The 23309-nt window shown below is 57.3% G+C and overlaps 2 protein-coding genes and 1 long non-coding RNA gene across 7 annotated transcripts in view; 1 reads left to right on the top strand and 2 right to left on the bottom strand.

The window, feature by feature from the left end:
* LOC100724914 (glutamate receptor ionotropic, delta-1) overlaps positions 1 to 23309 on the top strand; it is a 580436-nt gene that overhangs the window by 55418 nt on the left and 501709 nt on the right. The gene's annotated exons all lie outside the window — the stretch shown is intronic.
* Positions 12284 to 13689, bottom strand: LOC134472416 (uncharacterized). Its single transcript, XR_010042219.1, has 2 exons — positions 12752 to 13689; positions 12284 to 12623 (listed from the first exon to the last, which is right to left on the bottom strand). It is a non-coding gene; the product is annotated as an uncharacterized LOC134472416 (long non-coding RNA).
* LOC134472415 (uncharacterized) lies at positions 13747 to 15517 on the bottom strand. Its single transcript, XM_063233724.1, has 2 exons — positions 15232 to 15517; positions 13747 to 14843 (listed from the first exon to the last, which is right to left on the bottom strand). The coding sequence occupies exons 1-2, from the start codon at positions 15509 to 15511 to the stop codon at positions 14215 to 14217; spliced, it is 909 nt and encodes a 302-aa protein (XP_063089794.1). The 5' UTR covers positions 15512 to 15517; the 3' UTR covers positions 13747 to 14214.

Genomic DNA, 23309 nt, shown 5'->3' with positions numbered 1-23309 from the left:
CACAAGTGTGGTCCCTATGGAAGTCCTTGCGGGGTGGACTCCATGTGGCTCCAAGGCCCCAGAGATCCTGGCTTGGGAATGAGTGGCTTGGAGCACAACCCTGTCAGATGATGGCTGCATGGTATCAGGCCCACCTACACGTTTCCTCTCAAGGAAACGTGCCGTAAAGAAGGATAAACTGGAGTTATCTTGGGGTCCTGAAGGCTGCAGGACTGGTCCTGTGCCTGTGGTGGGAGGTAGATGGCGCCTTACTAATTCAGCACCTGGTGTGGCCGAGACTGTGCCCTCATGTGACCTGATGTGGCCCTGCCCAGAGCAGACCACCAGGCACTGTGCAGGGCCCTCACAGATGTCCTTACAGTTGTTCTTGAAGACAAGCCCCCTGCAGGGGCTGGGGAAGATATCCCCAGTCTGGATCTGGAGTATTTCCGGCAGTGAAAGGGTAGAGAGACCTCCCAGGCTGAACCCATGGTTTCCCGAATCAGCGAAGCTGCCTGTGTGGCTTTGGGACCATTGTGGAACTGCAATCTAGGGACACAGTGGCTCCTGCACCTCCCTTAGCAGGTCGTGGAGCAGATGCTGCAGGGCTGTGGGCTGGGCTGACACCCCCAGAGACCGGGGCCTGGGCTGGAGCAGCATGTTGGCTTAGTTACCTGTCTTTTTGCTGATACAAAATACCTAACACCTATAAATTAAAGGAGGAGGAGAGGTTTGTTTCGGCTCACGGTTTGTTGAGGTTCAGTCCATAGTGAGCTGGCTGTAAGACACGGTGGCGTGGCAGAGGAGAAGCAGTTCGTGGCAGGGTAGGCAAGAGACAGTGAAGCGAAGCAGAAGCAGCGGCATCTGCTCCTTTTCTTTTATTCCAGCCACGCTGCCAGCCTTTTGGGTGGAGCCACCCATACCCAGAGGGGTCGTCTTGTTATCCACACCCAGAACTGTGCCAAAAAAACCCGTGGGCTGATCCAGTGCCACGTGTGCTGATCCACGGTCACACACCCACGACCCAGCCACTTCCCAGGGGCCCCATCTAGGAGCATACAAAGCTTTGGGGGGAGGTTTAGATTCAGCCCATGACTCCCCTGGAAACAATCCTCCTGGCCACTCTAGTCACATGAGGATGGGGAAGTTTGGGCTGGGTGTACTCGTAGGGGCTCCTCCATGCATTTGGGGGAGATGGTGGCTTGTGTTGTTCTTGGTGTGGGGGTGGTTAGGGGTGCCCTGTGTGCCATAGGGGTTTGGGGGGAATTTGAGGGCTGTTTTTGGAGCTTGCTGGTGGGGTCCTGGATGCTGTGCATTGGGATGGGTGGCAGGTCCTGGGATCTCAAGGGCATTGGGGGTGGGTCTTGATGAGGGGAGGGCCTGGGACCAGCAGGCGTGGGACGGGTCATCAGTGCTGGCCCCTGGGGCGGCTCTGGCTTGAGCGCTGCTGTTTTGTCTTGTGGTGCCCAGGACTGCTTGGGGTGAGATTTGGGGGCACAGGCAAGGGGCTGAGCCACGGCAGCAGAGTGGCTGGGCACAGGAGGCAGGGCAGCAGATTGGCAGCCATGCAGAGCCTCGGGTCGTTTCTTGCTGTTGTCACTGGGAACCTTGTCGAATGAAAATCAACTGCGGGAGCAGATGGGTTCCCTGCTATCTTACTAGGAGCAGCCTTCAACTCGGTAAGATGTTGGTGTCCTCTCGCCTCTGAAGACAGGAAGGCAGGCCCAGATTGGAACCAGCGGAACCTGCTGTCCTCCGAGGCTGCCTGGGCAGAGGGTCTGATTTTACGCAGGCGGCAAGAACAGGTTGATGCTAAGACCTGGGGCTCTGGGTTCAAATCCAGGCTGGGCCACTTAGAAGCTGTGTGTATCTGGGCATGCCTCAGTATCCTCATCTGTGAAGTGGGAGGATTCTCCCTGGCTAAACCTTGAGTTTTAAAGCACATGGTACAGTGCCTGGCACAAGGCATTAGTGCTGGGTGCTGCTAAAGCGAGTTCCTTTCCCCGAAGCAGTGTCAGTCAGGGTGAAGCCAGGACAGGGGTCAAAAGGGAGGAAGGGGGAGACGAATAAGGATTTTTTTCCTCAGTACTTGGGATTAGCCCAGGGCCTTGTTCTGCCCCCGAGTTTATCCCAATCCGATACCAAGTTTCCCAGGGAAGGCTGCAGGGTACGGTGTGTGGCCAGGGCAGCTTCTTGCTACAACGAGGCAAGGAGGAAAAGGGTGGGTAAGTGCAAGCCCCCCCCCCAGCCCGGGCTTAATGACAGGTGGCAGCTTCCTACTTAGGCGTCCAGGGCCCGGAGGGAGCAGAGAGCAGAGGCCTCGGAGGAGGGTGTGGTGACGCCGGGCGCGGGGAGGTCTCTGTGTTGGGCGTCTGTCTGCCCGCATGCCTGCCTCTCTGTTGCTCTGAAGGAGGCAGGGGCTGGGCCTGCAGCTGCCTGGGCAGAGCGGCTCCTATGTGGGACACGGCTCTTCTCTCCACGCTTCGCTGTGACCTCGCCCTGTAGTTAGGGTCAGTGGGCAGCATGGGCCAGGGTCTCCCGGGCAGGTAGGAGGGTGGCAGGTGTGTTCTCCAAGCCCAGCAGCAGTCTCCAGGGACCTTCTGGGACTGGGCCTCGCTGGGGAGAGCTGCTTGGAGGGGACTGAGGCTTCTAGGTGGGAATGGTGTCCAGGGACCTGCATCCAGGAGTAAGGGGTAGCAGGGACTGGGCAGTAGGGTACAGTGGGTGGGGGCGGGGGCAGGCACATGAGAGGTGTAGGAGGACAGGCAGGGAGTGGTGGCCTGTGTCCAGGTCAGGATGGTGCTACAGAGAACCTGCAGGCAGTGATCGAGGAGTCCGAGGGCTGAGGCTGAGGGTGGGTGCTGCTGCAGTTGAGATGGGGACCTGGGCACCCAGCTGCTTTCTTCCAGGCCAGCCTGCACGGTAGAGTTAGGAGACCCTCAGGGAAAGTAAGACAGAGGAGTGTCCAAGGTCCCACTGAAAACCAAAACCCCAAACTCCAAAACCTTGACCCTGCAGGTGAACATCCTGCTCCTACTCCTGCCCTCCTGGGTCCTGGGCAGGCTCCAGCCCCTGTCCTACCTCTGCGTGCTCCTCTGCAGACGGGAGCCGCCCCTTCCCGGCCGAGGGATGTGGTCCAGGGTGCCCACCACTTGGAACTGAGCGCAGAGGCCTGGGATGGGTGAAGCAGGCCAGTCTTTGAAGCCTGTGGACAGATACACACACTCGCCCTAGATTTAAAGACATTAATATTTTCAGCCCGTTCTTGGTGAGCATTTGATGTGTGCCAGGCATTGTTCTAAGCACTTGACAAATAATTAACTCATTCAATTCTCACCACAGCCTGAGTGGTGAGGTGGAGAAACAGGCAAGAGAGGCAAGGCCACAGGCTCAGGGGCACACAGCTAGTGAGTGGCTCAGCTGGGTTTCCAGCCCTGGCAGCAGGGTCCAGGATGATTTGTGGTACAGTGACTCCGGGGCCCCAGGAGCTGCAGTCTCCAGGAGATGGAGTAGGGGACCTGATCCTGGGGCTGGGAGAGGGGGTCCCCAGTTGGGCCACCCTGGGCCGGGATGCCCAAGGCTGGTACATAACCCAGGTACAGGCGTCAGTGTGCAGAACATGGCATGCGGGGGTTTCTCCCCTGTCCACACTCTCACCACCAATTCTGTCCTGGCGGATGGAGTGCTGGGGCATCCTGCCAGATGCGTGGATCAGTGCCCGCCCCAGTTTGGCAGGCTGGCAGTGGGGTGGGGGCAGTGAGAAGCCTCATTATGCACGGCTCCGCCTTGAAGCAGCAGCCTGTGCGCTCAGGCCTGCTCAGGCCTGCGAACAGAGCATGAAATTGTTGCAAATGGCTCCTGTTCACTCGCAGAACAAAGATGTTTTCTCCGGAATAAATTGCCTCCCTCGCAGCGTGAGCCTCAAGTTCCCACACAGGCAGCCTCTGAGGGCGCGGGTGGGGGAGGGCGCGCGGGTCTGGGAACCTGGGGCCTGGAGCCTGGCTTCCTGCGGCCTGTCCTGTGCTCTGCACCAGCTCTATGCGGCTCTGGGGTCCATGGGTGACCTGGACTTGTGTGGGCCACTGGGGAGGCCCTGGAGGAATGTGGGTTGGAAGTGGGTTGCGGGAGAGGCAGTATTGCCTGGTGGTCGGTGCCTGGGCTTGGGCATTACTGGCAGGCTGTTTGACTTCTCTGAGCTGGGTTTGTTCAAAGGTGGACTATGATGGTAGTTCACCATGAGTGACAGACCTCAGGTGGGGTGGCACTGCTGTCTGGCTGTGTGTGGGGTTCCGCCTTCTCTGGGGGCAGTCCTCTGTCCAGGCAGAGGGCAGGCCTGGGGACCCAGGAGGCTACAGTATGGAGACCTCATGTAGTGGCCTGGGACCTGGCCGGGGCCAAGTGGCAGAAGCTCTCCTTCCTGAGATCCAAGGTCTGGTTAGGGTCCTGCTATCCCCTAGCTGGGTGGGATCCAAAGCTCTGATGAAAGCTGAGCCTAGAGGCTAAGGCAGGAGGTTTGAAAGTTTGAGCCTGGCTTGAACTATTCAGCACCTTAAAAAGACCTTACCTTGAAAAAGTTAAAAAGGGCTGGAGATGCAGCCTAGTTGCAAGCATCTGTGTTTGATCCCCGGTATTGCAAAAACAGACAAACACACACCAGACAAACCAGCAGCCCAGAACCCTCTGGGAGAGCCAGGCTGTGCCCTGGGCCAAGTGTAAGGACTAATCATGACATAGCAGCTGTCCTCTGTCCTGGGTGTGGCAGATGTGACATGTGTGACAGGGTTTGTACCATGGTTGCTGGCTGTATACATCACTCCACCCCCCGCCCAGTCCTGTCCAGCTGGCATCCTCTGTGGCCCAGGGCCTGGCTCCTGCCTCTCCAGCCCAGGGGTTCCCAGAGCAGGATCCGGCATGTGTTGCCCAAGGTGCTGATGGGGCATCTCTGGTGGGGTGCCAGGTGCCCCCACCTGGGCCCTCAGGTTAGCAGAGCAGTGAGGGTCAGGTCCTGGGGGAATCCTGGGCCTCCGAGAGCAGCAGCAGTGCGGCACTCACCGGACCTGCTCAGTGCTGCTGTTGCTTTACGGATCCCAGCCTCACCGCAGGATGCAGCCGACCCTTCTCGAGAAGCAGGTCCCTGGTTCCCTCTCCCATGGGCACCCTTCAGCCTGGCCGTGACATGACACTGGCCCAGCCAGTGCACTGGGCCCAGCCTTGGTTCTGGCCTGGTATTTTACAAGCCATGGAACTTGTCTGAGCCTCAGTTTCCTCATCCACAATTGGGGTAATAACAGTGCCCCTGCCCAGGGGACTTACCCATAGGTTTGGCTGCTGGAGAATGAGTGGGCTCGGGAGCCCGGCTCCTGGCAGCCTCCGCTGGGGCCATGTCTCTGGCTTGGGGAGCCCGTGTTTGGGGGATGTGGGACCTCCCAGACAGCACCTGCTCCCATCAGATGAGAGCAGGAAACCCAAGACCACTTCGAAGGGCCAGTTGTCTTGTCTGAGAGCCTGGTGCTTGGGGATCTGGGTCCAGTGGCGACTCAGGATGCTCTGGAGACCCTGGCCACGTCTATAATGGAGGTTTGCACACTTCCAGTGCGTTCTGGGCTAGAGCTGGGATGTTCCATCTCTTGGCAGCCTCTCTGGTTCCCTCTGGAGCCGTCTGCAGTGTCTCCCAATTTTAGTGTCCTAGTGTGTCTTCTCCGTGGAGAGCAGCAGCCTCTGGAGGCCCCGCTACCATCCAGGGACCAAGGTGGAGCCAGGCACAGGTGGGGCAGGGAGTCGCAGGTTTTGGAGATGGACCTGATTTCAGAGTCTCTTGTCACTTGCTGTGTGACTGTAGGGAACTTCTCTGAGCTGGGCTTTTCCTCGTTTCTAAAATGAGGGTGGTTTGGGACCCGTTGCAAGTGAGGCTTGGTATAAACGGACTCACCATGGGGTTCAGGGTCTGGCCTGGTGCCTGGCAGTGCAGGCTTAGAAGCAGCAAAGTTATCACCAGGACAGTGGTTGAGTTTCCCTGCCCAAGGTGGAGCAGACCCCATGGCGAGGGCAGGGAGGATGGCTCTCCTGATGCCTCCCAAAGCGTGGGTAGTGGAGGGGGGTGTGCCTGAGCTTTCAGGTGGGGGGCGGGGCACATCTGCGACTGTCTGAGGCCCGGTGGGGATTGACAGAGTTACCCAGGCCCGCGAGGGTCTGATTTGAGTGAACGCACAGCTGCGTGGGGCTTCACAGGGCAAAACCACTGAGCTCCCTGTGGAGCAGGCACTGTGCACGTTTGTCTCCACAAGAGGGAGCCGCTTGGGGGGGGGGTCTTAGGAGCAGCCTTTTAAAATGAATGTATAATTATTAGCACGTGGAGGTAGCGATTAAGGGGCTCGCTGTGACATTCCTGTACCACGTGCGGGCTCCCCTGGTCTCGCTTTGCTGCCGTATTCTTCCCAGCCGCCCTCCTCCCCTGCTTGCCTGCCTCCTGTCTCTGTGCCCCTGCACCCGAGTACCTGTCCCCCACGTATGGCACCTGGGCTGCTGTGAGAGGCTGGGCCTGGGCCTGGGCCTGACTGTTTCCTACGCGCGTGCGGCTGCAGGTGTGGGTGCCCGAGATTGCCTGGTATTTCTTGATCATTTGTATTTTAATGTAAGTTAATATGTAATTTGACATATAATTAGATATTTTAATACATTTTAATAATGCTCTCTAGTGATTCAGCGACGTTTTGTGCACGCAGGGAGTTTGCGTCCTCCTAGAGTGGGGAGAGCTCTCAGAGCTCCGTACCTTCGGTACCATACTGTGGGTGTGAATTCTGAGAACCGCCCGGGAGGATCCTGCCATTCGCCTGGGGCAGGGGCTGGGGCTCCCTCGGGAGGACTGTAGCTTTGGGGGCTGCATCCAGCTGTCAGCTCTGCCTTTTCCCTCCTGAGACCGCCGCCCTGGCCTTTGCCTTTGAGGTCAAGCTTCATCCACCTGGGCATAGACCTTCCCTTCTGCTGACTGTGTCCTTCAGTTTCTGGCATCAGCGCTTCCTTCACGTCTTAGGTCTCCTTTGGGGGACACAGCCCTTGATGTGGGCTCCTCCTTGCCGTAGTCAGAAGTCTCATGGCTGGTAGTGGGGCGAGTCTCACAGGTTGCTTTACTGTTCCAAACAGCCAGGCTTCCGTCAGTGGGAGGAGTCACAGGCTGCCTTGCTGACATCATAGCTGGTTATGTGACTTTCTGGGACCAATGAGGCGCGAGTGATGTTACCATCTCCTTCCTGGGGCCTGGAGCCGCAGGAGTCCTTGGCTCTGCCCTGCACCATGGTCTCTGCCCTGCAGCTGGAGCCCGCATCCTGGGTGAAGATGGCAGAGCCAGTCTGCCGTCACTGTGCAGTATGCATGAAAGAAGTTTTGTGCTGACTGAAGCCACTGAAATATTTCAGACATTTGTTTGTTACAAGAATGTGTCTTTCCTCACTAACACATCGCTCAAGTGTATTTTTTAGTTTACCGGTGTGTGTTTTGGTAGTGCCAATTCTGGTTTTAAAATACCTTCCAACAGTGGTTCCAGTAGAATCCCAGAGGTACTCATTTGTCTTGGACCTTGCTTTTCAGTGGCTATAATGTCATTTTTCTCCTCTTTGAAAATAACTGGTAGCATTTTCCCCCCAAATCTACATGTGAGTCTATTTTAGGACTGGGCATTCTTCTGAAATTGTACTACTTTCTTTTTCAAAGAATCGGACTCCAGGGACTTTTATCTCTTTTATCTCTTTTTACTCGTTTTTGAATTTTCTCTGCTGTTCCTTTCTTGTTTTGCTGGGAGGTGGGGTTAGGTCTGGGGTGGGTGAGGGAGGCTGGCTAGGACCCTTGCTGGGGTGGGAGCCCAGGGCTGCTGACAGTGGTGCTTTGTGCCTGGTGCGCTGTCGCTGTTGGTTCTGCAGCATCTCTGTTGCAGTTTGTCGCCGATGGTGTGAACTGGGTTAGAGGAGCGTGTCCTGGGCACTGCTCCCCTGTACTTTATCTTCCTGGAGAAATCCTTTTAGGTGTCGGGCTGGCTTGATGTCACCTTCACACGTAGTCTGCTGCCTGGCTGTCTCGAGGCCGCTCAGCTGTTCCCTGTGATGAGCTTCTGTGTCCTTTCCTGGCCGGTGTCCCCTTCTGTTCCCATCCCATGGTCCCACAGTCCCTACCAGATGCTGAGCTCAGGATGGAACTCAGTGGAGTCCCAATCCCCTGATCCCTGGGTATCACATCATTACTGCACAGGGGTGACCACATCCTCCCTCTGGCCCTGTGAAGGTGACTGAGCCCCAGTGTCTCCCCCAAACTTGTCCTTGAGTCTTCCCACCTGCTCTCGTGTCTGCAACTTTCCAGCTTCCTCTGTGGAGCTGTTTGGCTAAGTATGGCCCAGTTTCTAGATGACCAAGATCTTTTTGGATTCCAGATGCTGTATTAATTATTCCTGGAGTGGGACCAATCGGTGTCCTCTGCCCAGTCACTCATGAAGCATTTGAGCAGACAGTTCTGAGGCTGGATCCCGGAGGCGCCCCCAGTTGTTAGATGCCCTCCTGCTTAGTTAATGAAGTCTCGGAACGCACCTGATTGTCCAAGGTCGATCCACTGAGAGGACTGGGGAAACCCTGGAGAAATGGGCTCTCTGCTAGCCCCTGAGGGTGCTGGCTCTCCACTGAATTCCTCCAGCTTCTCAGAGGTCCCTGAACAGATCGAAAGGAAGAGGAGCCATACAGGAATGGGGGTCACCTAGAGACAGGGAAGCAGTTACAGGGAGCTGCTGCGGCTCTGGCCTGAAGGGGTGGGCCGGGTGGGGGTGAGGGCAGGCAGAGAGGCTGCACAGCAGGAACTGTGACCTCAGATAGGGGACACAGCCACTGCTGAAGTCTCCGGAGTCAGAAGCCAAGCGGACACCAGGACATGGGGGTTTCCAGAGCTGGTCCTGGAGTAGCCTGGTGGAGGGTGCAAGGTGGAACAAATCGGGAGATGCAGGCAGAGCAGGGCTTGCTCCGTCAGGCTGGGGCCGTGCGTGTCTGACAAGGGTCCACTAAGCTCCCTGTTATGGGGCACTCAGTCACCTACTGGTGCCCTGAGCAGCCTTGCAAACTAGACTTTGTTCAGGTGCTGATCCCCTGGGATAGAGAGAGGGCTTCTCTGTCCATGCTCCCCTGTGGGTTCTCATGCCAAGGGATCAGTTTCATTGCTGTCCTGATGGTGTGATGACACACGGACAACACCCACTCAGGCAGTGTGGTGCACTCTGAGTAATCCCAGCGCTTAGGAGGCTGAGCCAGGAGGGTTGCTGTGAGTTCAGGGCCAGCATGGGCTACACAGCAAGGCCTTTTCTCAAAAGAATTCAAATGAACAAACCTTGCAGATGCATCCAGCAGGCCAGCAGAGTTGTGGCAACTGTTGGAGGGCTGGACAGTGTTTTGGAGAAGGAGGCAAGCTGTGACTTGAGACCACAGTGTGGGAGGCCCCCCCACAGGAGGCCCGGCTGAGGGGCCCTGTGCTGGTTGGGAGCGTGAGTCATAGGGCGGGAAGGGTTGTGCTGGGCTGGGTGGTACAGGTGAGGCCCAAGGCTGTGGTCTTGTTGTTGGCCTCTGGTGACCCAGTGGGAAGTGGGCACGGTCTGTCTGGGGAAGAATGGAGGAGAAGGCACCCTGGGCTGAGCTGTGGGTGCTCAGAGCTAGGCCGGGTCTGCTGGGGGTGCAGGAGACTCAGGCAAGGCCTCCTGGAGTGGAGAGCGCAGGGCAGCAGGGTGTCTCCAAGGTGCCTGTACGTGTGTGTATATGTGTGTGTGTGTGTGTGTGTGTTTTGTGTTTGCATGTGCATGTGTGTGCACGTTGACTTAGGCCTCGAGGTATGGAGACTTTTTTGTTTGTGTGTGTGATGCCGGGAATTGAACCCAGGTCCTCAGACATCCAGCCTCCAAGTGCTGTACCACTGAGCTATGTTCCCAGCCCTTTTTCGAGAACTCTGTGTAGACACATAAGCTGAAATATTGTGTGAGAAACCGAAAATGCGAATACAGGGTAAAATGAAATGTAGATAGCAGGAAATGGGGCTGCAGATCTGTTGCAAATGGGAAGAGACTAAGAGATGGAGGGGGAAGGAAAGGGGATACAAAAAGAGTTAAGAGGTGCCAGGCACCAGGAGTCTGATCGCTGTGTGCTGCAAACATGGACAGATAAAAATGTAGAAATAAGAAAAGTATTTTAAGACAGAGTTTTACCCAGTTGCCTACACTGTCTTTAAACTTGCCACCCTCCGGCCTCAGCCTGTTGAATCGCTACCACTGCAAGTGTGCAGAGGTATTTTAATTATTAATTGTAAAGTATCGATTCAGTGTAACTGACAGAATCTATCTTTGGAAAAGGAAAAACAAAAACAGCAAGGTCATCTCCTGGCTTGTTTCCTCCAAGGCCCTGCTTGCCTATTTGTGATTCCTCAGGGCCCAGTACGAGAGTGGCAGGGTGATGTCCCTGGAGCAGGAGGTACAGTGGGTCAGCAGGGGCTGGCAGGGGCCAGGGCCAGGCGGGACATTCACCGTGTGTCCCAGGGCTGGTCCTGGTGTGGGCTTGCTTTCTGGGGGTATCCCCTGCTTCCAGTGGGTGGTGCCCTTGGAGTGGCTGGCAAGGAGTAGGCACCCTGGCAGGCCCGTGCAGTGGGCATGGATCTGGCCAGGTCTGCTCCTGAGATCCTTGGGCATCTGAGTGCCCCCATGGGAGCTGCAGGCACAGCTAGGCACAGCCAAGCTTGGGTTTAGGGGCCTGCTGGGCCCTGTCTACCTGAGGAGCAGTACCCAGGCCCCAGCCCTGGCTACCCAGAATGATCCTGAAGCTCTGGGGGACCCTGACCCTGAACCCCACCCCGCGGAGCTGCAGCCATGCATCAGGGTCATCGAGGGCTTCCTGGGTGAACCTAAAGGCAGCCTGGTCATTTTCCCCATCATGTGCCTCACAATCACTGGGAAATCTTGTTTTTAAAGAAAACCAGATGACAGGCCCCACCATCAAATTTCTGTCTCTTTAGGCTTGGGGTTGGAACTGGGCATTTGCCAAAATCAGATTCTAAAAGGTGGTGGTCTGGGCACCCCACCCTGGTGGCTGGATGCCCCGTTCTGAGAACCATGGTGTGGGAACCCTGGTACTTCTGGCTGCAGGGCAAGTGCTGGCTGTGTCCTGCATGGTGAGCGGTGTGGTTGCGGCCAGATGGGAAGGGGCGAGATAACTGGGACCTCGGCCCTGTTTCCCATTGGGGCAGAAGCTGTAGTGGCCCCTGCTCCCCTCTCTGGGTAGCTTTGGCCCTGGCCAGCTGTCCACCTCTGCTGCCCGCGGGCCGAGGAGCCCCATGAGCTCCAGACCAGCATCAGGTGCTGGGAAGCCGATTGCTGCACACCGCGGCGCGACTGTAAGTGATATATCCGCCTCGGAGCCACCCGAGTCCGGGCGCTGATGCCTGGTGCGCTTTCAGAAGCCACAGGAAGCGCATTCTCGTTTCTGTCTTTTATCATCAGTTTCTAGTCCAGAGCAACCTGTGTCCTGGGGCCTATGGGGACACGGTTCTCCCAAGAGTTGGGGCGATGCCCAGATAGGGGTAACCCAGGGTGACCCAGAGCCCGGTCTTCGGAGACGGCACCGTGTAGCCGAGCCATTCTTGTGGGGGAAGAGTCAGAGCTGTCAGCCTGGCTGTCTGATGCCCCAGTTTCTATAGCTACGGTAAATGTAATTACCAAATGTAACCCTTTGTGAATTTCATTGTAACCTCAGATAGCTAAGGACATTCCCTGGGTTTCTGGCAATCGAGAACAAAGCGCTCACTTTGAATTTAACATGAGTAATGCTTTTTCTCCTCTTCGTTAAGTACTTTGTGTCATGAAAGAGTTATTTGCACAGAGGCCTGGGTTCTGTCAGTAAACCTATTCCAAATATTATCACCACTTACGTGCTGGATGAAGTATGTGCCGCAGGCCTGGAGAAACACAGTAGTCTTGGGTGTGTATAACTTCGCTTGGAGAGACTCAGCAAATTCAGCATGAAATCATTGCAGAGGAAGTTCAGGCTGGGCAGAAGCAGTGCATGCTCTGCCAGGGTCCCCTGGAGACGGTGACATTATCTCAGGGCAGCCCCCAATGTGGAAATGCATCCTAGCACCACCCAGGATCTCGGGTGCCAGGGAGTGTCACTTGGCTATCCACAAAGGTGACGGATGCCGAGTGTCTTCGGTGCAGAAAAATGGAAGTTGTGGATAGCAGCTTGTTAGGGGAAAATGTGTTTCCTCTCTGCTCCCGGAGACATATGGAATTTGCACACCAAAGTGGAGGTGGTGTCAGACCTTCATCCGTTTATTTGTGCCCCTGGCGGATGCATTTACACAGACCCATCCATAATTGTTAGGGGGCAGTGGGATGACGGTACCAGTGCAGGGCTTTGTGGGGTGCACTGGAGCATGGGAGGTTGGAGGTGAGGGGGTCTCACAATATCCCCAGCAAGGCAAGCTCTGATCAGCTCTGAGGGGATGTGATGAGTGACGGGTCCCGGCTTGGGCAGTGGGGCAGATGGAAGGCGCTTCTGTCTCATGGAGATGTTGAGCCCGTCATCGGCCCAGGCCAGGTCTCTGGGGTCAGCTGCCACTGGGTTCTGGGCTGGGCCCTGTCACTTGGCAGTGGGGTGACCGCAGACAAGGCCAGAGCCTCAGTTTCCTCCCGTGTGAAGCAAGCACCCAGCCTCCTCTGGTGGTGACAAGGAGAGGGGACCCAACCCCCGGGGGAGGCACTGCTGCTCACTTGTTGCCATCTGTGGATCCTGTGGGCGGCCGTCCGTGTTTAAAGGAAGCATCTGCTCACAGCCGTTTCTGCAGCAGCCCTGTGTGCAGGGCAGCCAGAGGAACCTCAGCAGGCGGCTGCGCTGAGCAGTTCTGCTGGGTGCCAGGTGTGAGGGGGGATCCCTGTTCCTTGTGCTCAGTGACCAGAAAAGCAGCCAGGTGAGGGCCTGGATCCTTCCTCACCCCGGATCCAGGATTTGCTGGTGGGGCCACTCTGGTCAATTCCGAAGTCAGCCCTGTTTGCAGCCTGGCACGCTGGGGAGCCCAGTGGGAGGGTGCAGCCTAGGGTTTTCCAGGGAAAGGCTTCAAGACTGGGGTACAGGCCTCCTGCAGTGAGGGACCCCGAGCCCTGGCTGTGGGGATTGGCCGTAGCCTCAGGGCTGTCGTATCATCTTGTCTTATCACATATGAGAAAGTACACACGGTTTTCTGCTCCTTGGACCTGCCTGTGTGTGTCCCTACAGGGGACCCGAGATAACCAGCCTGTGTGTGTCCCTGCAGGGGACCCGAGACACAGCTCACTCAGCACCCCACCCTACTCGTGCCCTCTCTTTGCGGGTGAGCCTTTTCCTGTGCTGAGGCCTCCTCAAGCCACCTCGTCCCAGGAAGGCCTTTCCCGGGAAGGTATCTGTCAGAGCTAAGAGGCTGCTCAGAGGAAGAGAGGGGCAGGCGCAGTGTTGTCAGGAGGCTGAAGAAGCTGCCGTGGATGTTCCTCTGCCTCTGCTCAGGACCAGCTGCGTGGTCTGAGGAGAGGAAGTCTTCTCTGCTCAGCTGCATGGGAGAGTGTCACCACAGGAGACTGAGCTGATGCTATCTCCTGCCTCTGCACCTTTTCGTGTGGAACTCCTGATGGGCCTGCTTATGTGTTCACTCCTTCATTCAGACACAGACGTCTGCGTATATGCATTTACCCACCCACACACCCACCCATCCATCCCCCTCCCCACCTGTCCACCTGTCCACCCGTCCATCTATCCATCCCCATCGATGAGGCTGTCCTGTGAGTCAGGCTTTGTCCTGGTGACTGGTGCTTGGATGCAGTCACACGGGGAGACCAGGGTGAGAGACTCTCCTGACCTGTAGGGGTTTCTCGGGAGAGCCACACTTGGGCTGGGCCTGAACCTGCAGGCAGAGCAGCGTCAAGGGACAGGTGTTCCAGGCAGAGGGAATGGCACAGGCAAAGGCATGGAACTCTGAAATGGCTCTGTGTCCACAAACATGGGAGCCAGGGGCAAGAGGAGAGGTTGGGATCAGTGAGGGGAGTCTCGGGGACCCAGCGTGGCCCTTGGTGCAATGGCCAGGTCTGTGCTGAGAGGTGAGAGGATGGTGGGGTGGGGGCCTTGGCTGGGTCTAGGGCAGACTCTGTCATAATGGTAGAGGGCTCCTTGAAGCTAGGACCGGAGGGGACCAGGGGCAGTGGAGGCCTCACACTGGGCCCTCTCCAGCCTCCCTGCCCCCCTGCAAGGCACAGGTCCTACTGCCAAGCAAGGGCATCTGGGCACTGCCTGCCTCCTGAGAACCTGGTGGACCTGGTGTGGAGCCTCTGGCCACCTGCCTTTGGCTAATAAGCATCACAGTGGACAGGGACAGGTACTGGGAGGCAGGCCGTTCTGGGTGCTCCCCTGGACCATCCTGCACCAAAATTAAGTGTAGACCTCGCTGTCGGGTGGTTTTGGCTCTTGCTGAGGAGGAGGGGTGGCTGCAGGTGTGCCAGCTTCCTCCCTGGAAAGCAGGGGTGGGATGCCCCGTTTCCTCCCACCTGCAATGGCCCCGTGCTGTGAGCTGGTCAGTGTCTCCGCCCCTTTCCATCTGGACAGCAGCTGGGCTATCACACCCTCTCTCCAGGCAGAAAGTGGAGGGCCCGAGCGGGTGGGCTTGAACCAAGTTCAGGGATCTTCCTGATCCGCTGGTTCTCAAGCTCAGGTTGTTTTTTGTGGATTCGCATTGCTGTTCTTGTTCTGTCATTCCAAGCTGTGACCCCTCCCTGCCCTTCCTGGCCCCTCCTGGCCCCTCCTGGGTTGGCTCTGCAGGTCCATCTCTGTCCAGGCAGCCTCCTGCGGAAGGGGTGGGGTAGAGGGGAGCGAAGGTGACCGCTGCTGGTAGGAGCAGCCTTATTAGATGGTGCCTCCACCAGCTGAAGCCACTGCACCATCTGCCTGCTTTGTGGAAGTGCTTTGGGCCCTCGGGAAGGAGCACTGCGGGTTCTGGGGGTGGGCAGCCCCTTCCGTTGAGCCTGGAGCCAAGGATTCATTTCCCAAGCTCTAAAAATAGGGTCCACATTGAGGCCAGGTCCTTGGGGTCCTGTGGCCTCCTGTTGTACTCAAAGGAGAGTCCGGCTGTGTCCAGGAGGCACTGGCAGGCTCCTGCACACTTTGCCTGTGACCTCACACAGCACCCCTCAAAAGTCTAGGGCCTCTGGGGAGGTACCTGTTGATGACTTACCTCTGAGTTGTGGCACTTGGTGGCTGTGGGGGACTGGCACAGATGGACCCACTGCCGATGCCTCCTGGGAGTGAGCAGGGCCTGGAGCTGGGTCAGCTGATCCTTTTACTCTGCCTGGGCCCCTCCAGTGGGAGTGTGGACCCTTCTTGTCCCTCCAGGGTGTGGCTGGCTGCTGTTGCCCAGGCCCAGCTATGCCGGTCTCCTGTCTGCTCAGTGTCCCTGTTCCACACTCCTCACTCCTCCCTTCCACTCCCAGGACTCTGGCTCCTGCCCATCTCATTTCCGTTCCCCGACTCAGAGAGACTCTTGTGGTCAGGCCTTCCGGCCCCTCAGGGGCTGATCTTTGCCTGCTTTCCTCAGAGACAGTGCATTGTCAGCAGTCTGGTTTCACAGGACTGGTTTGGTCTCTTTGGTGATTAGTTGGAGAGTTTATTGATCCATCCACCCACCGTCTAGCTGTTCTTCTGTCTACCCATTCATCTGTCTGTCCATCCACCCTGCCACCCACCCATCCATCCAAGCTTCCACTCACCCTACCTTGCCTTGCCTTTCCTCTCCTTCCCTTCCCTCTTTCTTCCTTCATCTGTGCATCCTTCCATCCACCCACCATTCTATCTATCCATCTATCCATCCATCGATCAGTCGATCAATTGATCTACCCATCCATTTGTCCTTCTTCTCACCACTCATTCCTGTACCTTCCGTCCGCCCACTGTCCATCCCTTTCTTGCCTCCTTTCTTTGTCCTCCCACCCACTCACCTATCCATCCCTCCATCCCTCCATCTATCCCTTCTGTCCACCCACTCATTCTTCCGTCCCTCTGTGCATCTTCCCACCTACTTAACATCTCCCATTCTCTCTCTCTGCCCCCCAGCTGACTGTCAGTCCATTTTGTCACTCAGCCAGGAAGCATTTCTTACACCTAGGGTGCTTCAGGCCTGGTGCCAGGCAATGGACACCTCCGTTAGATGAGCCCAGTTTCCAGGTGGAGTGGGCACACAAGTCCTGTGTGCTGGGCTGTCATTAGCTCGTGTGTAGTGATTCAGGATGGCACCGTAGCTCTGATGGCAGAGGTGGCTCTGAAGTGGTGGGAACTGACCTGAGCTGACCCAGAGTCGGGGGTGGTGGTGGTGATGGTTGTGATGTAGGTGGGACCCAGCCTGGCTGGGGAAACCCTGTGTGAGGCATCATTTCGGAGAAGTAGCCTCAGACAAGCACCTGCACTGTGCCATCCAGTGTGAGCAGCAAGGTGCCAGGAAGATAAGGGGGTGTTGCTTGGGGCGAGGCTAGTCCTGGGGGCAGAGGCAGGAGGGGGGGCCAGGCTCGGGGGCCATGGGGGATCTGAGGAGGAGCCAGGCTGATACCTAGGGTGATGCTGTTGGGGTGTGGCCTTGTGGCCCTGTAGGGCTGGGAGGCCTGCCGGCTCCTCCCAGGGCTGCCCTGCTCTGTGTCGTGACCTGGCCCTGCAGAGAGCCCGCTCGTTTTCTTGAGCTGGACACACGTCACCACCCAAGAGAGAGGCCAAGGGGAGAGAAGAGCGGTGTCTGCACCAGGGGCTATGGAGCCTGGGTTGGGGGTGGGCTGTGGTTTCCCGGAAGCCTTTGGTTCTACCTCAGTGGCCCTGAGCTGAGGGTGGTGTGGAACAGCAGGGACCATGGACAGCAGGGACAGAGCACCCTCCATGGGCCCCTGTCCCTGAGTTCCGGAGGCAGTGTCCTTCCAGCCTGAGCCACCCTGGGCAGCCCCAGTGCCTGTGCTGGACAAGGCAGGCACCTGTCTTTTTTCCTCTCCCTATCTGGTTTGCATGGACAGATCCTGGGGCTCTTGGCACCTGCCTATGAGGCAGCTGGCCAGGTCCTGTGGAGCCCAGGACTGGAGCATCATCCTTTTACCTCCCCGGGAGGTACGCACCACCTTCTCCCCACACTGATGTCTGATCTGCAGCTGCGTGGGGTGGGGACTGCTCCAGTTTCGCGTGGGCATGAGGACAGGGACAGCTCTCAGACAGCTGGGGGCAGCTGCCTAGCCATGTGGCTTCAGGGAGCAGCCGAGGTGCCTGTTTAGTGCTGGGGATGACACTGTCACTGGGACGTTTGGGCAGAAGCTGAGTGTGAGAAGGTGCTGTGCACTTTGAATGCGGGTTAGTTGGGGTGCAGGGCAGAGCTGACCTCAGGGGCCGGAGGACAGTGGCTGCGAACCTTGGGGGTCAGGGATGATTAGGTGCCTCCCTCCCCCTGGAGAGGGGAGGAGCTGGGCTGGGAACCCTGGATCCGATGTCCTCAGGGCCCTGGCTGTGTAGGCTGCACCGAGATGTGTGTGTGCGCGCACCCCTAGGCAGCAGATGTGGCGTCCTCGTCCCTCCCTCGGGGTGAGGCTCTGGGCAGCAGGAGCAAGGTGCCCAGGCTCAGTGCTGGAGCAGGCTCCTGGCGCCAGAAGTCACTGTCCAGCTCCTTGGTGGAGAAAGCAGAAATGAAAACACTGAGTCAACGGGACGGGGTCCAGTTCCCCGGGTAGCACCCAGTCTCCCATTTGGGGCCCCCATGCTCCCTTTAATTTGGGGTCCTTAAATATTTACCTGCAATGGAGAGGGAGCGACTCTTTTGGGCTGCAAGGCTGTCCTGGCAGCAGTGTGCTCAGAAATTCATTAAACCGCAGTTAATTAGGGGATGAAAGATACATATAGCTCATTAGTTCAACCCACATAATTTATACCACAGAGGAGGTTTGAGCACTGGTTTGGCTCAGTCTTTTGGAAATGATGTCTTGAAACAGCCTCTCACTGGGGCTGCCTCCCTGTGCCTGTGGGGTGAGGCAGGGGCAGGCCACCCCGTATCTGTGCATCTGTCTGTCCAGGACGGGGCAAAGAAGACTTGAGTCTCTGCTCCTCCTGTGTCATGCTGGACACAGGTGCCCAGGTGGAGCTGCCCAGCCCAGGAGTGGGACTGGATGCCTGGCCATGCTGAGCCCCTGGTCCAGCTTCTGACAGCCTGCAGGTCCCAGGCTCTGCTCCCTGCAGGGCCTGCTCCTCCGTGTGACTAACCCTGCCAGCTGGGGGCTCCCATGGGGTCCCCGAGGGTTGCTGGGTCTCTGTCCTTCTTGGGGGTGTTGGTGGGAAGTGGGACTGGTTTAGAAAATTGCCCTTCCGCTCCCACCATCAGCCTTCACCCAGCTCAGTAAGACAAGGAGGATTGTGTGCCGTGCCTGTACGTATATGTGCATTAAATGGGCACCAAGCATGTGTGTACATGTACACACACATATGCATGTGCACATGTACGCATGGTGTGCACACCCACATTCATATGCACATGCAGGTATATTCAAGTACATGTGCATATGTACATACATGCACATGTGTCCGTGTACATGTATAGCTGTGTACAGGCATGTGTGTACACATGTCCATATATCTGTGTATCACATATTCATGCATGCATATGTGTGCACTGGATACACTTGTGCACAATGCTTGTGCACATGCATGTACGTCTGTGTGTATGGCACAGGGTGTGTGGCAGGATGGCAGTGAGCATGGCTAAGGCTGGATTAAACTTCTGGAAGGATCAGCGTGGCCCCTGCACAGCCTGGCATCTCCCTGAATCATGCAGGGGGTTGTGGAGGACTGAGAGTGACCAAAATCAGACTCACAGGCCTGAGCCCACATCTGAGAATACATAGCTAGACCCTTTGGGCGTTTGGGTTTCACTGCCCAGCCTCGGTTTCCTCAGCTGGCAGCTGGCAGATGAGGTGGTTATTGTTATTGGTATCAGGAATGGAGCTCAGGCCCTCACCTTGTCAGGCAGGTGCCATGTGCTGAGTTAAACCCCCGGCCTGGATGCGTTATGCTCAGCAGTGAGAGGGGTAAAGCCTTTGGCGCTGCTTCTCCAGGGCTGCAGAGCAGCTGCCCACCACGTTAGTGCTTCTCACGGTTGTTTTCCCTTTGCTCCGAGCCTCAGCTTGCCGACTGGTTAGGTAGGGTTGGTGCTGCCTGGCTCCCGGGGCGCGGTCAGCTCCTGGCACTCAGGACTCTACCGAGCAGCCGCGGGCAGAGTGGTTGTGTGGGAGTAGTGGGCATGGCCTGCAGTGCTGGGTTCCCCAGGCTGTGCCAGGGCTCAGGAGCAACTGCCCCCACCCTGGAGCTCTGCCAGTGGACTCCAGCCCTGTCCCAGCCCCTCCAGTGGAGACCTACTAGTGGACATCGTCTGTGGAGCTGGGCCTCGTGCGCTGGTAACCCCGCCTGCCCAGCGGGTCTTCTCACTCCCTTCCTTTGGGTTGGTACCGGTTCCTGAAGGCGCTTCCCCCAGCACCACCATGGGAAAAACAGTGGCAGCACGTGCTGACCGGTGAGGTGCTTGTACCAGGTTGCAGCTCTGTCCCCAGGCCTGATGCCTTCCTGGCTGTCCTGGGCAGGGGTGCTACCGCGGAGACCTGAAGCCCAGGCAAGCATCATCATTTCTCTGTGTTGGGGACGCCCAGCTGGGCTGCCCCTGAGGCAGTGTGGTAGGCTGGAAGGCTAGTGACACAGGGCTGGTGTCCCTCAGTGGTCAGCATCTGATTCCTGCCACTCAGTCCTGTGGCTGTGGACAGATCACCACTCTGTGCCCAAGCATCCTCACCTGTGGTTGGAATGTCATCGCCTGGAAATCGGGCAGGAGGAGCGCATGGTGCAGGGTGTAATCTGCTTTCCAGGGAGAGTGTGGGTGGGACGAGCATGCCCTTGGGGAGACCCCTTTGGAAGCAGTGGCCTGGAGCTGAGGCCACGCTCTTGGGGGTGCTCCTGGTCAGGGGCTGCGCTGCTGGGTGGCTTCTGAGTTTTGGGCTTTGAGCTCCCTAAGTCAGCTGTGTTATGTAGCTCCTGAAGGGACTGAGCCAGAGTTGTTTCATCTCTGTACCCCATTCCCTCCTGCGCCTCTGCAGTGCAAGTGTAGCCACCCCAGCTGGGCTGCCCAAGGGTCTCAGCAGGGAGGGCTGGGGAGACAGTCTCTCTGTCCCCTACAAGCTCCTCAGCATCATGGGAGGTCTAAGTGGACAGGAGAGTATTGTTTGTGTGTCTGTATGTATAATGGTGCATAGTATTTTTGCATATTTTGGGGTATGGAGTGACGTTTCAACACATGTATGTAACATGTAATGATGGGATCACAGTAATTGGCATATCCAGCTTCCAACTTCATCAGTTCTCTGTCAAGCATTCAGAATCCTCTGCATTAGTTACTTTGAAACAACCAGTGTTTGCCCACCAGCCATCCGTTCTTCCATGCTGCTGGGACACAGCGCCCGACATCCATAACTTACAGGAGAGGTTCATTTTGGCTCCCATTTCAGTCTAGGATCAGCCAGCTCTGCAGGAAAGGAACCCGGGAGAGGCTCTAGTGGAGGAGAGCTGCTCATAGCATTGTAGACAGGAAGCTGAAGGAGCAGGGAGGAGCTGGGAGGGAGGTGAACCCTCCCGGCCGCTTCCCCAGGGATCCAGCTCTTCCAGCAATACCTGCCACCTAACAGGAAGTCAGCTGTGAGCACCCTCATCTAGTCGTCTTCCAAAAGCTCCAGGCTCCTGGGGACCTCTAGGCAGAAACCATGCCCTGGTGTTGTCACACAGGGCCTCAGGCATCAAACACCCTGGGCCAGCTGAGTGCAGCTCCCGGCCACAGCCGTGTGGTCTCCCTGTGTCTGCTGTTCTGCTGGGGCACCTCGCCCTGTGTGTGACTTGGTGAATCCAGCTCAGCCTTCTAAGGCCCAGGCGATGGTTTGGCAGTCCCCAGCCCCAGCCAGGCAGGGTCCCTATGTCCATCACATTTTCCTGTCACTAGGACCTACTACAGGGCCGGCAGGCAGTTGATGCTCCGTGAAAATGGGTGTCACCTCCTGAGGGTGGGACTGCTGGATCCCGTGTTCAGCCAGAAGCACCAGCACGCAGAGTGACCTGGCTGGGTATCTGCTGAACCCAGAAAAGTACCCCAGGCGTTGGCCAGGCTGGGGTGTCCCCTGCCCAAGCCTGGGCGCTTGCTTGGCCAGGCCTTCCGGGGGAGCAGTTGAGCGTTTGTCCCCAGCTGTACATTGCATAGGAACTTGCACTTGAACCTCATAGCTAGTGAATTGTTTTGTGGAATTCAGACCTGTTCCCACTGCTCAGTGGTGAAAGAATTAAAGATCTACCGACACTGCAATAATTGATTGGGTGGATTGGGAAGAAAGTGGAAATGGTGGCGTGGACTCTGTGTGAGGTTCAGTCACGGATGCTCCTCCCCAGAGGGCAGACAGGGGTGAGGAAGGGTCTTTCAGAGGGCTAAGGCTGGGGCTGGAGGCCCTGGCTTCCGGCAGGGGGTGGTGTGGCCTGAGGCCTGGGCCTGCCTCTGGGCTGTGGGGGTTTCTAAGGAAGCTTCACCTTCTGGGGACAGAGGGGTCCTGGTGTCCTGATGGCTGTGGGGAACGGGGATATAGCCTGTCCCCAGAAAGGCCAGGGACCCTGCAGGGTTCACAGCCAGGAGTGAGGTGGGAGAGTGGCCAGGACCCCCGGACAAGGTGAGGGGGAGCACGGGGAGCTCCGAGGATGGGCTGGAGTGGACGATGGCTTGACTTGTGGGCAGCAAAACCTTGGGCCCTCCAAAGCATGGACAGAAGCCAACAACTCCAGCAGGGGGTGGCCTCCCCCTGACCCCAGTGACCGGGGCAGGATCAGACTGTGTCTTTGCATGTGGCTGGGTGAAGAGGCGGTGTCTCTTTGGGCCTTAGGCCTTCTAGATCCAGCGGGTCCTTCCAGGGGCTGTGACTTGGCCTGGACAGGGTACTTGAGGCACGCATAAGGGAAAGGGCTTCCGTGGCCATCTGTGTGGCAGAGTATGGCTTTGTCCCCGTCTTCCGGCTGCCCTGAACTTTGGACTCTGTGAAGTTGGTCTGGGGCTCTGTCTGCTGCCTTCAGATGACTGGGTCTTGAGGCACAGGTGAGCCAGCCCCAGGCAGCAGGATGGGTGCTTTGGCTGAACAGTACGTGTCCTGCACCCACCCCACTGCATCCCTGGCTGCTGCTGTGTGTTCCGAGTGTGCACAGCCCCAGCCCTGCCCCGGCCCAGAGCTGGAGGCTGCTTTCAGGACAATTCCACAGCACTCTGGCCACCGTACAGACTCTGCTAGGGGCACGTTCCACGGGCGGGCTCTCTGTGGGGGAAGGGGGTATCTCTCCCCTCTCTGCTGGTGCTCTTGGAGCCTCAGTCTCCCTCTGTGTGAATGGGTTGCCTTCATTTTCTGTGGCTGTGGTAAGCTAGTAGCTCAGGCTAGGTGAATCACAACAGAAATGTGTTTCTTACGGTTCTGGGGCTGGAAGGCCAAGGTCAGAGTGTCGCTGGAACAGGCTCCCCTGTGACCATGCGTCTTGGGCTGTAGAAGCCGTCCTCTCCCTGCATGGCTTCCTCTCTGTCCTGATTTTCTCCTCTGTAAGGTTCAGGACACACTCATGACCTCATACTAATGTGATCACCTTGATTAAGACTCTGTTTCCATTGCAGTCACATGAGGAAGGCCTGGAAGTGTTAGGGTTCAGATGTGAAGGTTCCCCAAAGTCTACTGTGTTCAGAGATGGGGCTTTGGAAGCTGACTGGTCATGGAGGCACAGTGCTCATCAGTGGAGTGATCCAGGGGTGAGTGTAGAGCCCAATGTGTTGTTCGGAGTGGGGCCTCGTTGGAGGTGGGCAGTAGGGTGGGACCTAGAAGGGTGTGTTCTTGTCCCCAGTGCCTCCCTTCTCTCTGTGCTTCCATCTGCCATGCGTCAAGCAGGCCCTTCCACCATGTTTCTGCCTTGGAGCCGCCTACCCACGGACTGAACCCTGTGAAACCATGAGCCAAACGGACCTCTCCTCCTTTAGGTGTGGGTGTTAGGGACTGCGTCCCATGAAAGAACAGTGACAAAGCTAGGAGGTGAGGATTTCAAGAGGAGTTTGGGGGCTCAGCTGAGCCCTTGACAAGGGGTAAAGTTGCCTGCTCCCAGAACCATCATGGGGGTGGCACAGCATGGCACCTGCACACAGGTCTCTGCAGGTCTGAGCTGTGGGGCTCAGAGTGCAGTGTGGAAGGAGAAGCAACG

Source organism: Cavia porcellus, unplaced genomic scaffold, assembly GCF_034190915.1.
Source record: "Cavia porcellus strain 051 isolate PalLab524CR breed Dunkin Hartley unplaced genomic scaffold, mCavPor4.1 scaffold_23, whole genome shotgun sequence".
In the NCBI taxonomy this organism is placed as follows: Eukaryota; Metazoa; Chordata; class Mammalia; order Rodentia; family Caviidae; genus Cavia; species Cavia porcellus.
This window is presented reverse-complemented; position numbering and strand designations above follow the sequence as displayed.

Coding starts and splice junctions, on each gene's coding strand:
- LOC134472415 (XM_063233724.1), bottom strand. CDS start 15,511: ATGAGATGGGCAGGAGCCAGAGTCCTGGGAGTGGAAGGGAGGAGTGAG. Junction 14,844..15,231: donor CCAAGTGCCACAACTCAGAG/GTAAGTCATCAA, acceptor CCCCTTCCGCAG/GAGGCTGCCTGGACAGAGAT.